Raw genomic sequence first — 14,278 nt, 5'->3', positions numbered from 1 at the left:
ACTTCGCTGGATGGACCCTTGCTCTGTGAACTGTACCGATCACGCATGGCCAACGCAGCGATCATCAGGAACTACTATGTCATTTTACATGCTATCTTAGATGCGACTCCAGGGTATGATGAACGCCATGCAATGCTACGAATACAATATTGATGCCCTATGACGCCGTCAAGAAAGGCTGGACACCTCAAACCGCTTCACTTTTCCCTCCCTTGCTGAGATATGCAGCCATAGGGTCCGCGGCCATTGTCCTCTTGCGGCGATACTCTTCCATTTCCTCCTCGTTTACGCCTCCCGTCATCTCATCGAGAGCTCGTTTCCGACTGGCAGCATCATTCTTTGCTTTTTCGGCACGGTCGGGTGCATTGGGTACGTGTTCCTCGAGGACAGCCTCTTCCTTCCATGCCATCTCCTTGGGTACTTCGTCCAGGTCAGCACCGGTGCGCATCCGATCTGCCAGCTCAAAAGCCTCCTTGCCTGCCTCGCCCGTGCAGTACGAGTTCTTGACTGTCGAGTGACAGCATGCAAAGCCCCATTGGAAGTTGGACCACCAGCTGCCCCAGACTGATGTGTGATTGTTGAGAAGCACATCCTCTGGGTACTTTGATTTTGCCTTAATCTTTGGTGCACCCTTTATGCCACCTCGCTCGTCGTACTCGACATATCGTTCATTCTCTGTAACGGCTGTCTTTCGAAGTGTGTCGTCGGTGAACTTTTCTTGTGTGCCGTACTTCTCCGCCAAGGCCTTTTTCCTGGCTGCTGCCATCTCCTCAGCCTCTTTGAGCTGCTTTTTCCGCATGACCTCGCCAGACGTAGGGTTGGCCTGCAAATGTAGCTTGTTTTTGTCCCCACGCTCCTGTGTCTCCCAAGCATATCGCTGCGCCTTCTCAAACTCGGCGGCATCTCCAGACGCCTTCATGAATCCCTCTTCTGCTACCAGTTGAGCTGCGTTATCGGCTGTCGCGCCGCTGTCGACCATGGAGCGCGTCTTGGGGTCGTATTTGGCCGAGTCGAGATCCAGGTTGAGCAGATACTTTGCCGTGTCTTCTCGTAATCGCAGGTTCCGTGTGGATGTGGCCTGTTTCCTTCCCATGTCCGTCTCGGCATCGTACTTGTCGCCCTCATCCTCGTCATCGGACTTGTCACCCTTCTCGGCTTCTTTTGCCTTTTTCCGGATCTCCTCCATGGCGTTGTACTCCTCGATGACTTCCTCAAAATGCGATGCATCGTAGCCGTTCCATCGATCGCGTTTCGCGTCGAAGCCTAATTGTACGTCCTGAATGACCTCGTCCGCCTCGATATTCTTGCCCGTGAACTTTGCGCCTGCCTTACGCGGCCGGCTCAAGCAGTCCTTTTTCTTGTGTGTCATGGCGCCGCAGTTCTCGCATGCGCCTTTGCGGAACTTGGTCGCAGCCGGGCCGACCTTCTTGCCTCGATCGTACCATTTTGAGTCTTGCTCCTGCTTCTGCAGACGCTGATGCTCGAGGTAATCGGTATTGTCCTCGCCAGTCTCGTCAACGGCGTAGAAGGGCTTCTTCGAGATGAACGAGGGAATGTATTCGTTGCGCTCTTTCGCCGCGGCGGAGACGTCGGGCTTCTTGGGTTGCGAGGGCGGCATGTTGGGCGTGGTAGGATGCCTCGGTCGCGTTGAGTGGTGAAGGTGGTCAGTGTTGGTAGAAGCTTTAGATTGGCGGCCAAAGTGGACCGCCGACTAGTGGCGTAAGGCTGGCTGCAGCGTCGATCCGGCATGTCACGGGACTACGCGAGTCCGGTCGCGCTTGTTGTGCCTCGCGTCTCTTTCCCTCCATTCCGCCACCGCTACCCTTGTAGCGTGCGATGCGCGGTCTCCGACTTGAATGATCTCCTGAACACGATGCGAACCTCCAATTCCGCACACACTTCCTGGACACCGGCTGTGTCGCCATGGATACTTTCCGCTTTCGCCTGAACTGCATCGACAACTACCAGGCGGCTCCAACAGACATCGACCCTCTTCTTCGGCGCAATGCCGGTCCTGCAGGCCGACTGGGCGCACCGCAAGTACCGGTAATCCGAGCGTTCGGTGCGACCGAGACGGGGCAGAAGGTGTGCGCTCATATTCATGGAGCGCTGCCTTACCTATATCTCGAGTACAATGGTAGCCTGGAGAAGGATGTTGGTGCGTGTGACAGTCGTGCGATTGGTATCAAGCTGACGCCTCTTAGTCAACGCGTACATTCTAGACCTCCGCGCCTCGATTGACCACGCACTCGCCGCCGCCTACCGCAAAAATGCATACGATGGAAAGTCGATCTACGTTGGCCACATATCTCTCGTCAAGGGTGTTCCCTTCTTTGGATACAGTGTTGGATACAAGATTTTCTTGAAAGTCTACATGCTCAACCCTATGCATATGACTCGGTTTACGGACCTCTTGCATCAAGGAGCAATCTTGAACAGGGTGTTCCAGCCATACGAGAGTCACCTGCAGTACCTCCTACAGTGGATGTGCGACTACAACCTGTACGGGTGCGACTGGATTAACTGCGCAAGAGTACAGTTCCGGGGACCCGTTCCGGACAGCGAAGAGGTAGATACCACTGTCCACAAGTGGCACGATGCGTCTATCCCCGATGAACTCATAGGCGATGAGGATCAGTACCCACGCCAAAGTCACTGCACCCTCGAAGTCGATATATGCGTCCAGGACATCCTCAATCGGCACGAACTACAATATCGACCCATACATCACGACTTTCTGGAGCGATCGAGTCAAATGCCACGCAATCCAGACGACAAATTCGTGCCGTCCATGGCTGGTCTCTGGAGAGATGAGACGCGCCGGCGCAAACGTCGCATGGGCCTCACTGATCCCTCGAGCAGTCCTTTTCCTGCTGAAGTGCTTGTGTCCATGTCGGCTGATATGCGGAACACTAAGGCCGGTGGATGGATTCACGAAGAGGAATACCGAGAACTCATCGAACAGCTGATCATCGAGGAAAGACGGGGAGAGGGCGAGGCTAGGTTTGACGGTTTCGTGAAACCCATCGCTGGCCAGGAGCGTATCAAGACTGCTATAGATAGTATCGAGGATCTCTATCCCGAGGTCTTGTTTACACAGCAGCTTCCAGATGACGACATTGAGCAAGATGCCGGTCCGTTAGAGCAAGGTGGTGCGCTCGTTGACATTGACGCTCAGCTTGCGTCTGACGAGCCAGAACCCAGGCAGCATCACAGTGACGGTCTTATTGGGGACTGTGAAGACGACGATCCAGCAGACGCCGACAATCATTCTGACACCGAGGAACAGCAATCCCTGGATCCCCTAACAGTATCGTTACTCAAGGGCTCCAGTGATATGGAAGCAGAAGATGCACTTATTGACGAAGGTATTGATTTAGTTGACCCTGATGATGATGGCCAAAAACCAGAGTCCAGCAGCCCGATCAGCCAGCGGAAGCGCTCTCTCGAACCCACAGATGAGGAATACAACAAGCGTCAACGAATCTTAGCAGCAACGGAAAACACCAGTAGACGTGTCTCATTTCGCAACGCCCTGAACAAAAACGAGGACCCGCCTCATCCCGGTCAATCGTCACAAACGAGTATCAAAGCTCAAGGCTTAAGGGGGCCGACTACTTTCTCGTTCCCTGTAGTAAAGAACCCGAATGCACCGGAGACGCTCCTTCGCTTGAGTCAATCGGGGTATTCGAACTCTCAAGAAGGTCCCAAGACACCTGGGCCAAAGCATTTTACGACCAAAGCTTTGCAACGTCCCCCTGTGACCCCGTGGACGCATCAAAAGACTTCGCCAATAGCGCGGAACAGCAGAACCCCGGAAGCTCGCTCCAAAGTAATATCTCTAGTGCGACAACTGGATACATCATTCAAGCACAAACATCGTACTGTTTACTACGGCTCGTTGCCTCCACCGGCTGAGGTCGTCAAAGGCACCATGATGCATGCGGGACTTCCACCGGTAATCTATCAGGACGCCTACTACAGTGAGGAGAAGGATGTTCCAGATCGGCCAAGAGAGTATGCAGGTCGCGAGTTCAAACTACAAAGCACCACATTACCGTATCTTCCTCCTTTCGACCCCACTGGTAATTCTCTTGCCAATATTGGAGAGTATCCCACAGTTGTGGTAGACAAGAATAAACAAGCCGCAATGGATCAAGAACGATCACGTCACTGTGGTTTGCGCCATTGGGAACTCTCAAGACCTCCACCTACTTTCAAAGAAGTGAAGAGCTGGACTAGTCGTCACGTCAAGCAACGTAAAGTCGCGAAGTCTAAAACCAAGGCAAAAAACGAGGCGGCAAATATGCCGGTGCGCAAATTCAACCCGATCAGTCACATTTCACAGATAGAAGGTCCAACGCAGAAGAACCCTCATGGCTTCAAGTACTCACAGAAGCAAAAGACAACTAGTGTTAAGCACGAGTCTCAGTACATGAGCATCATGAGCTTAGAAGTACACGTCAACTCAAGAGGCTCACTCGTACCAGACCCGGCTGAGGATGAGATCCAGTGCATTTTCTGGAGCGTACAAGGCGAAGAGAATGCGACTACTGATCGACCGCGTGCCGGTATACTGTGCTTTTCCGAAGAAGATGGTATCGCTATGCGCATTGCTAAGCAAGTTCCGATTGAAGTTGAGTACGAGGAAGACGAGCTAGATCTCATCAATCGCGTTGTGGATATCGTCCGCCAGTTCGACCCGGATATACTCACGGGATACGAAGTACACAATAGTTCTTGGGGTTACCTCATTGAACGCGCGAGGATGAAGTACGAGTACAATCTTTGCGACGAGATCAGCAGGATGAAGTCGCAGTCTCATGGCAGATTCGGGAAGGAAGCCGACCGCTGGGGCTTTACGCATACCTCTACTATCCGTATCACTGGCCGCCATATGATCAACATCTGGAGAGCCATGCGCGGGGAGCTGAACCTGCTACAATATACCATGGAAAACGTGGTCTTCCACTTATTGCACAAACGCATACCGCATTACCAACACTCCGATCTCACAACTTGGTATACGAATGGAAAGCCAAGGGATCTGACAAAAGTGATTCATCATTTTCTCACACGCGTACAACTCAATCTCGACATCTTGGAAGCAAACGAGATTGTGCCTCGTACTAGTGAGCAAGCTCGCCTGCTTGGAGTAGACTTCTTTGCAGTCATTTCGCGAGGCTCTCAGTTCAAGGTTGAATCTACCATGTTCCGCATCGCAAAGCCGGAGAATTTCATTCTTGTATCACCGAGTCGGAAGCAGGTCGGCCAGCAGAATGCGCTCGAGTGTCTACCGCTGGTCATGGAGCCGCAGAGTGCATTCTATTCAAGCCCGGTTCTCGTTCTGGACTTTCAATCGTTGTACCCGAGTGTCATGATTGCCTACAACTATTGCTATTCCACATGTCTCGGACGTATCGTCAGTTGGCGAGGTCAGAACAAAATGGGTTTCATGGACTTCAAGCGCGAACCGCAGTTGTTGGAGTTGGTTAAAGACCACATCAACATCGCACCTAACGGCATGATGTATGTCAAGCCAGAAATGCGGAAGTCACTGCTAGCGAAGATGCTTGGTGAGATTTTGGAGACTCGTGTAATGGTGAAGAGTGGGATGAAGCAGGATAAAGACGACAGAACGTTGCAGCAGCTATTGAACAATAGGCAGCTGGCATTAAAGCTGTTGGCGAACGTCACCTATGGCTACGCATCTGCATCATTCTCCGGTCGTATGCCATGCTCTGAAATAGCGGACAGCATCGTCCAGACTGGTCGCGAGACCCTGGAGAAGGCGATTGCAATGATACATGCTACAGAGAAGTGGGGCGCTGAGGTTGTCTACGGAGACACTGATTCACTGTTCATCCATCTCAAAGGACACACCAAGGACCAAGCCTTCACCATCGGCGAGGAGATAACCGCTGCTATCACCGCTGCGAACCCACGACCCATCAAGCTCAAGTTCGAGAAAGTGTACCATCCTTGTGTGTTACTTGCCAAGAAACGGTACGTTGGCTTCAAGTATGAGCACCGCAATCAGAAGGTGCCGGACTTTGACGCGAAGGGTATCGAAACAGTCCGTCGCGACGGTACACCTGCGGAGCAAAAGATCGAAGAGAAAGCCCTCAAACTTCTTTTCCGCACCTCAGACCTCAGCCAAGTCAAACGGTACTTCCAGGAGCAATGCGCGAAGATTATGGAAGGTCGCGTCAGCATTCAAGACTTCCTTTTCGCCAAAGAAGTCAAGTTAGGCACATACTCTGATAGGGGTCCTCCGCCACCCGGTGCTCTCATTGCTACAAAGCGTATGCTCGCCGACCCACGTGCCGAGCCTCAGTATGGCGAGCGCGTGCCATACGTAGTTATCACCGGGGCACCTGGAGCGCGCCTCATTGATCGCTGCGTCAGCCCGGAGGCCTTGCTTCAAAACGACCATCTCGAGCTCGATGCCGAATACTACATCAGCAAGAACCTCATACCACCACTCGAGCGCATATTCAATCTCGTTGGCGCCAACGTAAGACAATGGTTCGATGAGATGCCCAAAATCCAGCGCATCCGCAATATTACGATTCCCATGACCATCAAACACGACAAAAGCAACGCCCTCTTCTCTGGTGGCAACGCATCCCTCAAGAAAACCCTCGAAAGCTACATGAAATCTTCAAGCTGCATGGTCTGCCGTTCAAAACTACCTTCCTCTCCACCCGCACACCTCCCAGGCAGCGAGAACAATCCCTACGCCATCCTCCCACTCTGCGCAAAGTGTCTTAAGCGCCCAGCACATTCACTCCTCTCGCTCAAATACCGCATCTGGGACAGCGAAACACGCGTCGCAGAAGTCGATCAGGTATGCCGGCGCTGCTCGAATCTCGCCTGGGGCGAAGAGATCAAATGCGACAGTAGGGACTGTCCGGTCTTCTATACGCGCATCAAGGAACACTCGAGATTGACTGCGCTGAAAGACAGTGTTGGGCCTGTTATTGAGCTCATGGAGAAGGTGGATGATGAGACGGTCTTGGACAGGGAAGATAATAGAGGGAATGATGAGAGTGAGGGATTGGCTTGGTGAACGGTTTATTGCTACTTTGGATATAACGAGATTAACGTGAATTACTTTGGATCGAGGAACGTGTAACATGCTTTAATCTTTCCGCCTACTATGGTCACGACATCCTCACCCGTTAAACCCGTTTCTCCACTGCTGGCTGCTATGATGCCCCATTTCACTTTCGTCACCCAGATGTCGTCTTTGTCGTCGTGTTTGAGACAATCGACTTCGCCTACAAGTTTGATGAGTTCATGTCGTCATTTAATGTGTCTTTACGCATCAAGAGCTTACCTAAAGCAACAAATTCATCGCCCTCTCCACTCACACCCTGTATCTTCTCCACCATCTCACTGATTGCCTCATGCGACTTGAACACACCCAGTGCATCGATGAAAAGGACGTCTGAACTTGGTACCCAAAGATCGGCGATGGCTTTCATACGCGTAGACCTGTCTTTCTGACCGAAGATGTCGGTGAGGTTGAGGAGAGTCAAGCCAATGGCCCGGGATTGAGGTGTTGGCATCGCTGCGGGGGAGTTTAGAAGAAGTATGGATCTGAGGGATGTTTATGATAAGAAGAGGGGCATCGAGCCAAAATATAGAAGCTGATGCGTTTATTCTGTACTGTAGTGGTGGAAAGGAGCCCGAGGTGAGTAAGCACAAGCCATTCGCGCTAACGGTATTAGGAAAGAGATACAGCGTGCTTATGCAGCGACATGTCTGCTACAGCTGGAAGGTCTAATCAGAATGGTGAGAAGGCGTTTCTTCTAGTTGGAACATATGAGAGGGTTTAGTAAAGGATCTATACCACGTAACAGCCGTTCCCCAACTCCACCATCTCTCCATATCTTTCTGCCTCAACCGCTTCCTCCGCTTCCACCATCCTCTTCCCTGCCTTCGTCAGTACTCTATCCAATACCTCCCCTAAAACAGCCCAATCCCACTTCTGCGCAATGACCCACTTCCTCAACTCCCTCAGTTCCTCGTAAAACTCCCCAGTCAGACCAGCTACCTCGTTATCAGAAAGCAAATACGCAAACAAACAAGCCTCATGGAAAACAACGGAACCCTGCAACACGAGTACCGGTATCGAAACTACCGGAACAAATCTCTTTGACGACGCAGAAGAATGTATGTGTCTGGTTTGGTGGAGGTGACAGATTGCACAACAGTTTTTGATCGAATCAGGGGTGGTGATGGGCGATAGGACGCAGTAGAATTTGTCGTTAGTTGGAGAAGGTAAGGGGATTACCAAGGTAGAAGCACAATTCAAGGGGAAGGGTGTTGCGGTGCCGAAGGATTTGCAGGAGTTGAATTCAAAATTGGAGTGGCCGAAGCGGATTAGCTCTGGTGGGGGAGTAGTTGGCTTACAAGCGGAAAGGGGCATCTTGGATTTGCTTCGTTGTACCATCGATGTTGTCTGTTTTCTGATGTGATGAGGGTGAAAGGGATATTGATAATGGTTTTCCGGAGGCGCTACTATGCGCCGGAAAGACTAAGAGAAGTCTTTGCAGCTGGAGGAAGTCTGAGATGAGGGCAGCGTGTTCCAGCTGTCGTAATCATTGTTTGTGAACTGTCTTTGAACAAGCCTTCGTTTGGTTCTACATCAGATGATGAAATATATGAAGGACATTGTTCAGGCAAACACGATCCAGGAGGTTTGTCTGGGTAAGCGTATGGGTCTTCCTTGACTACGATGGACGCTTGTAGACCTCTTCCACCAACATCTCGCGGTTTCGCTGTCGTTGGGCTCTTCCGCGTCGAAGGGCTGCCCGTTCGCTCGGTCGCAGATTCTCGGTCGCACGCAGTGCAGCCAATTCGTTCTTGGGCCCATCGTGCCCAGCTGGCTTATCGCGTCTAGCTGGTTCATTCTCTTCAACTGGTCCAACGTCCTCAACTGGATCGTTGACAGGGCGGGGGTTCCGCAGCCGCAAGATTTCGTCTAGACTCGTCTTGGATAAGCCTAAAGAACCCCTCAATACGTTGATTTTACTGAGAAGAGTTGCTATTCTTGGGTGCAGACTCAGCTGTTCGTATTCTTCCATTATCGTCAATGGTCTTGGTGGGGATACTGATGGCGTCGGAAGGTCTGTTGATGGTGTAGCTAATGAAATTGTCAATTCGGCTTCTTCGATAATTTGTGCGCTTCGCTGGAAGATGAAATTGAATCACGCAATGGATATACTTTACTTTCATTGCCCGAATTTGTACTTGATGTTGTGGATAGTGCAGGTGCCGGCTCAAACGTGAGGTAACCTTCCATACTTGTAGGTGGTGATATGGAGCGTCAGGAAATTATCTCTTGGTACTTGAGGAAAGACTTGTAAGAGATACACGCAGGAATTGGACTTCTTAAGTAAATATTCGAAGTTGGCGAACTATGGATAAGATATGGCAGACATGGTACTTACTTCTGCTCGTACCAAACTAATGAGGGCCACCCAGGATTGCCGGAACTCGAGTCCATGTTGCTGCATACACGTTGCTAAAACTTGATGAGTAAGTACTTTCTAAGGCATTGTATACCTCTACCATAAAAATTGTTTTCGTAGATTGCGTCACGAATTGTAGCCATCCCTAGTTCTGTACGCCAGTCGTCAATCATCAACAGCCTCGTCGTCCTATTCGTCCACCTCTACCACAAAAACACTCAAGTCAACATCTTTTATATACGGCGGAGGCGGGCTTGAATCAACTGCGGAATATTCCGGCACAGGCTCGCCTTGCGCAGGGACGATCAGCCACCTATCAGCTCCAACACGGAGCGGTTGATCATCGACCACTGCCATCTCATAGTCGGTTCTTTTTTCCCTCGACAGACGCGATAGTTCGAATGCTAGGCAGGAAATGAAGATGTAAAGGAAGATGAGGGTGAAGATGAGAGCCGTATCTGATATGCTGAATGGCATTTCGGAAGTGTCTTTGTGGTCAGAATAAGGCTGCATCGTTGCGGAGGTGTCGGAAGAAGGGTTCCGGGATTCCTGGAGTGAATGGGAGTGCAGCTTCCGGTTGGTGGCTCTGATGCCCCGGTGGTGGGAAGTATGAACTAGCGAATCTATAGCTGTGTCGCGGCATTGTGAGCGAGACATTGTGCAATTGCAAGCTGACTTTCATGGAGATAGTAGCATCGTCAAGGCGTAAGCCCTGGAATTTGCGATAGCTACGCACTGTGAGTATGGAGGAACAATGTCGGCTGTTGTTATCTTGCATCATAGATTGATCGTACACGTCATCGAAACAGAATCTACTTACACCTCTTAGCAGTGGTCACCATCCCCACAACGTCTTGATTGTGTCGCCAATTGTCGCTTGACCAGCTTCCTTCCTCTTCATACGAGCTACCCGCTCTTCGACGAATGTCTGTTCCAACTGCTTCGCTACACCAGTCTGCGCCCTGATCTCACCAACTATAGCCATCCTCTCGATCTCGCGCTCTTCCGGTGACAGACTCTCAAGCTTCTTTTGGTATTCTTCCCGTACTTCTGGCTTGATCTGTGTCCAAACGTCGGTATCATCAGGACTGCTACTCGATTTGCCAATATCAGCTATCGGCACAGCTGATTTTCCTGATGTTGATATGCCGCTCATGGCTTCTGCAACATTCCGTTTGGACAATATGCTTTCGAATTTGGGCACTGGCCGTCCCTCTGCCTTGGCCTTCTCCATTTCCTCTTCCTGCTGTATCATGCGCTGGTAGAGTTTATCTGCGTGCATTTGTATCCGCTCGTCTTCTTCTGGCGACCGCTCGTCCATGGTCATGTATCCCAACGCCTTCAGGAACTTTGACTGTATGTCGTAACAGCGGTTGAACTTGCGCGACTCGCCAATACACATGGTTCCTGCCGACCACCATGATTTGGGATTTTGGAAGCATTCGAATTGGTTCATGTATTCCAGAGCACAGTTCTCCATGGCGACTCGTCCGATTGAGGCTTTGCGATCGTTGTAGGCGTCTACGAGGTCTCGTAACTTGTCTTGTTCCGACTTCCCGCGGTTGTTGACGACGTCTTGTGGGGTGTAGGTTTTCCAGAGGTCGGCATATCGGCCATCCTGGAATTGCGATTGCGGTGGCACGAACGGCTTTTGGGGATCGGTCTGTGTTTGCGCTTGCGCTTGTGTGGGTGTTGGCGATTCGGCGGGCTTCTCTTTGGGAGCGGCCGGTAATGAAGGTTTCGGGCCAGTGGGCGCTTCTTTTTTGAGGAAGTCGCGGAGAGATGGATCTAGTTGGTCTTGCCCGCCTGAGCTATTCCCGCTTCCCCAGAGCCAGCCCATGGTTGCGTCGGCGTACAGATTCGAATTCGCGAGGTGAGCAGGTGAAAGTTCCCAAGTTGCGGGGACAGTGAACATGGGTCGGTGGTCTGAGCGCTCGATCATGTCTTAGCGCGATGGCCTCAGATGCGCCCGGGCATAACAACGACTTGATTACGCGACGGCGACGACATCAACTCGAGGAATTGTTACGACACACATGGTTATGGCGCCCGTCGGTAGGTTCATTCATCTGCATGCTCTGTAATCCCAGTTTCATGCTCACAAGTCTCTAGATCGCCGCGAACATCGACAACAGCGCGTGCGCGGTGCCGGGTAAGACACACCAAACTCCTGAGACATGCAAACGCTGACCATGGCAGGCCTTCATCTGTGCAGGCGTCTTTCGGCTTCAACTTCGGCGCTCTCAGTTCGCAACCGACCAAACAACCCTCTCTCCCACCCCAGCAATCACCGCGACGAACACCAGCCCAGAAGACACCCAGGAGCGCGAATGGCTCGGCACAACGGCCGAGAAGCGCGTCAATTCAGCGTAGCAGTATTTCAAAGCGGAAAGCTACACCAAAAGAGAACACGGCGGTAACCCCTCAGTTGGGCAAGAGGAAGCGGGGCTCACCAAATGCGCAAGCAGGCGCAGACGACGCGGCAGAGGATGAGCTAAGTCCTGACCGAGAGGATGCCGCGCGCTCCATCGAACAAAGTAGGAGGGTCGTTGGGACGATTCTACCCATACGCGAAGAACAAGACAATGTACCAGACGAGCTATCCATATTGGAGGAGGGCGCCAGTACTGCACGCGAGACAGTCTTCGCCAAGTCTACAGTCATCAAACGAACGCCTCCACAAGTATCGTCACAAGCACGCGCGACCCCTGTCAGTGCCCGCCAGAAGACGCCTACCACCGAGCGTGTTGAGCAAGCGTCAGCTGTATCGCAGCGGTCGACACAACGGCGATCGCGTTCTACAGATCCTGGTCCTGCTACACCCAGCGTGCTTCCAAACGGGCAACCCAGAACTTCGTCCGCTTCACAGCTCGGCGCTATTCTCGAGACGCCAGCCGCAGCCGAAGTGGACGAAGAGAGCGAAGATGAGCTATCGCCGCAGCTCAATGGATCTACACCGCGAGTGGTTGGGAGCGAACCACGGCCGCAGCGAATCGCTGAAGAAGATGTTGAAATGGGTGCAGACGAGCTTTCCTCACTCGGCCAACCGACACCGATTCAGCAAACGCCGGTAGCGAATGGTGCGACACCACAGCAATTGAAAGAGCAACAATCTGAAGAGCAAGCCACTCCGCCGCAGCCAGCCAAACGAGGAAGACCGCGCCGGGTAGTGGAGGAACCCAAGGAGGATGAGATCTCCGCAACCACCGCGACGAAGCCTGCTAAGCGTGGCAGACCCAGAAAAGAAGCTGCAGTCCAGGAAAGCGAACTTCAAGCAGCGCCAGCTGTACGCGAGCCAGAAGTTACAAACAGCGAGGAGCCAACACCGGAAGAAGTGGACGAGGTTTTTGACAAAGTCTCCCTTGAGCTTGAACAAACATCTATACACTCTCCTAAACCTACACCACGAAATCAGGACGCTTTGGAAATCTCTAGTGCAGATGAAGAGTCGGACGTGTACGAAGAACCGGAGCCCGAAGAGGCAGAACTCACTCCACGACCCAGAACGAGAAAACCATCTCCCAAGCAGACACAACGCGCCGAATCTACGACAGAGAAACCGCCCCGGAAGCGTCAGAAGTTCTTAGGACCGAAGCATACCATCTCTGTCATGCGCATCAAGGGCTCTGCTGTTCGAGGCATCACAGTCGCAGACACTACGCGTACCATCTTAGAAGAAACCATCGATCACCGCTTGAGCCGTATGACAGAAAAGCTACAAGCATCACAAGACTCCATCCGTCGTAAGGAGTTTCGGAGCGAGATCAATCTATCGCTCTCTTTCAAGGAGAGCCTCAACGAGAAATTGCTCGACTTACAGGACGCCAATGATCTCTTGAGCACCAACTTCAAGAAAATCAAGTTGTTTAAACGCGACAATGCTGAGCTACGCAGGCAAATTCTCAGCCTCCAGGACAGCAGACAGGAGATTACCATCGAAATGGACGATGTCCAAGCGCGATACAACGCCGAGAAAGCCGAGGTAGATGCCAGAAATACCCTCAGTGATGACATGTTTGAGATTGAGGCTGCAATCAAGAACGGTCGGAAAAAGGCACGCAAAGAAGGGAGGGAAAACGAAGGCCCTGATATCCCACTTCCCATGCTGCTCAAATCAGTAGGTAATGACGTCACTTCTCAAAGTGGTGGGCTTTTGGCCAATGTAAAGGGCTTTAACGGGTTCTTGGAAAGAGCCGCAGGCTTTTTAGAGGGAAGAGCCTGATTGCACAGCGAATAGCTGGATGAAGTTTCTTATGTGTGTACTTTCGGAAAGATACCCGGCATTATCGCCACCTTCAATATGATATATTCCATTCTCAAACTTTGTAACCACTTCAACCTTCAATATACCTGCGGACGCATAATAGCATCTGCAAAGCTGATCATAATGTCTCATATACGATCGGGTGTTATTTGGTAAGAACACCTGGGGTAGTCGCGTGTCGTCTAACATCGGTCAAGCGACTAGTCTGCATATGCCAAGACGCGCCCGCTTTCATGCACGGTTACGCAAAGGTGCATCATCTAGATGATACTGGCGTGCTAGAACTTGCCTGTGCGCATCACAGGGTCCATGGGCTACGGCCTTAACTCCTCAGCCAGCCGGTTTGCTCTCGTCTGACAGTTCTACCAAACCTTTGTCCGGTCGCTGAGCCATTGTTGCCAATACCGGCGCTCTTGCCTTTCCAGAAACCAAAAGGCAGGCAACTCAACCGACGTAATCGCAATCCTACGCCCTGTATCTAACAGCGAACTCTCTTACCAGAAAAAGTAAACATTTTGTAAAATTACGTGGT

At 51.7% G+C, this 14,278-nt stretch overlaps 7 protein-coding genes across 7 annotated transcripts; 2 read left to right on the top strand and 5 right to left on the bottom strand.

Annotated features, from left to right (window-relative positions):
• Nucleotides 1-25: 25 nt before the first annotated feature.
• On the bottom strand, nucleotides 26-1,661 carry BKA58DRAFT_376353 (Pre-mRNA splicing Prp18-interacting factor-domain-containing protein). Its single transcript, XM_046169515.1, has one exon. It carries the CDS (start codon nucleotides 1,616-1,618, stop codon nucleotides 188-190), a length of 1,431 nt encoding a protein of 476 aa, XP_046028847.1. The 5' UTR covers nucleotides 1,619-1,661; the 3' UTR covers nucleotides 26-187.
• A 162-nt stretch (nucleotides 1,662-1,823) lies between these two features.
• BKA58DRAFT_376352 (uncharacterized protein) lies at nucleotides 1,824-7,107 on the top strand. The gene is made up of 2 exons (XM_046169514.1): nucleotides 1,824-2,158; nucleotides 2,205-7,107. Exons 1-2 carry the CDS (start codon nucleotides 1,924-1,926, stop codon nucleotides 7,070-7,072), a joined length of 5,103 nt encoding a protein of 1,700 aa, XP_046028846.1. The 5' UTR covers nucleotides 1,824-1,923; the 3' UTR covers nucleotides 7,073-7,107.
• BKA58DRAFT_417613 (uncharacterized protein) lies at nucleotides 7,108-7,714 on the bottom strand. Its single transcript, XM_046172643.1, has 2 exons — nucleotides 7,343-7,714; nucleotides 7,108-7,283 (listed from the first exon to the last, which is right to left on the bottom strand). Exons 1-2 carry the CDS (start codon nucleotides 7,572-7,574, stop codon nucleotides 7,114-7,116), a joined length of 402 nt encoding a protein of 133 aa, XP_046028845.1. The 5' UTR covers nucleotides 7,575-7,714; the 3' UTR covers nucleotides 7,108-7,113.
• Nucleotides 7,715-7,738: 24 nt separating this feature from the next.
• Nucleotides 7,739-8,519, bottom strand: BKA58DRAFT_376350 (uncharacterized protein). The gene has a single exon (XM_046169513.1). It carries the CDS (start codon nucleotides 8,459-8,461, stop codon nucleotides 7,853-7,855), a length of 609 nt encoding a protein of 202 aa, XP_046028844.1. The 5' UTR covers nucleotides 8,462-8,519; the 3' UTR covers nucleotides 7,739-7,852.
• A 1,086-nt stretch (nucleotides 8,520-9,605) lies between these two features.
• BKA58DRAFT_87014 (uncharacterized protein) lies at nucleotides 9,606-10,228 on the bottom strand. Its single transcript, XM_046176079.1, has one exon. The coding sequence runs from the start codon at nucleotides 10,137-10,139 to the stop codon at nucleotides 9,672-9,674; it is 468 nt and encodes a 155-aa protein (XP_046028843.1). The 5' UTR covers nucleotides 10,140-10,228; the 3' UTR covers nucleotides 9,606-9,671.
• An 89-nt stretch (nucleotides 10,229-10,317) lies between these two features.
• Nucleotides 10,318-11,322, bottom strand: BKA58DRAFT_309150 (uncharacterized protein; the record flags this gene model as incomplete). The annotated part of the gene is made up of 1 exon (XM_046167225.1): nucleotides 10,318-11,322. One exon carries the CDS (start codon nucleotides 11,320-11,322, stop codon nucleotides 10,318-10,320), a length of 1,005 nt encoding a protein of 334 aa, XP_046028842.1.
• A 153-nt stretch (nucleotides 11,323-11,475) lies between these two features.
• Nucleotides 11,476-13,798, top strand: BKA58DRAFT_331696 (uncharacterized protein). The gene is made up of 3 exons (XM_046168174.1): nucleotides 11,476-11,537; nucleotides 11,595-11,634; nucleotides 11,682-13,798. Exons 1-3 carry the CDS (start codon nucleotides 11,519-11,521, stop codon nucleotides 13,702-13,704), a joined length of 2,082 nt encoding a protein of 693 aa, XP_046028841.1. The 5' UTR covers nucleotides 11,476-11,518; the 3' UTR covers nucleotides 13,705-13,798.
• The last annotated feature ends 480 nt before the right edge of the window (nucleotides 13,799-14,278 follow it).

The sequence above is a fragment of the Alternaria rosae genome, assembly GCF_020736505.1.
Source record: "Alternaria rosae strain MPI-PUGE-AT-0040 chromosome Unknown BKA58scaffold_2, whole genome shotgun sequence".
NCBI classification, from domain to species: Eukaryota; Fungi; Ascomycota; class Dothideomycetes; order Pleosporales; family Pleosporaceae; genus Alternaria; species Alternaria rosae.
The sequence above is the reverse complement of the archived record's forward strand: the minus strand, read 5'-3'. Positions and strand labels throughout refer to the sequence as shown.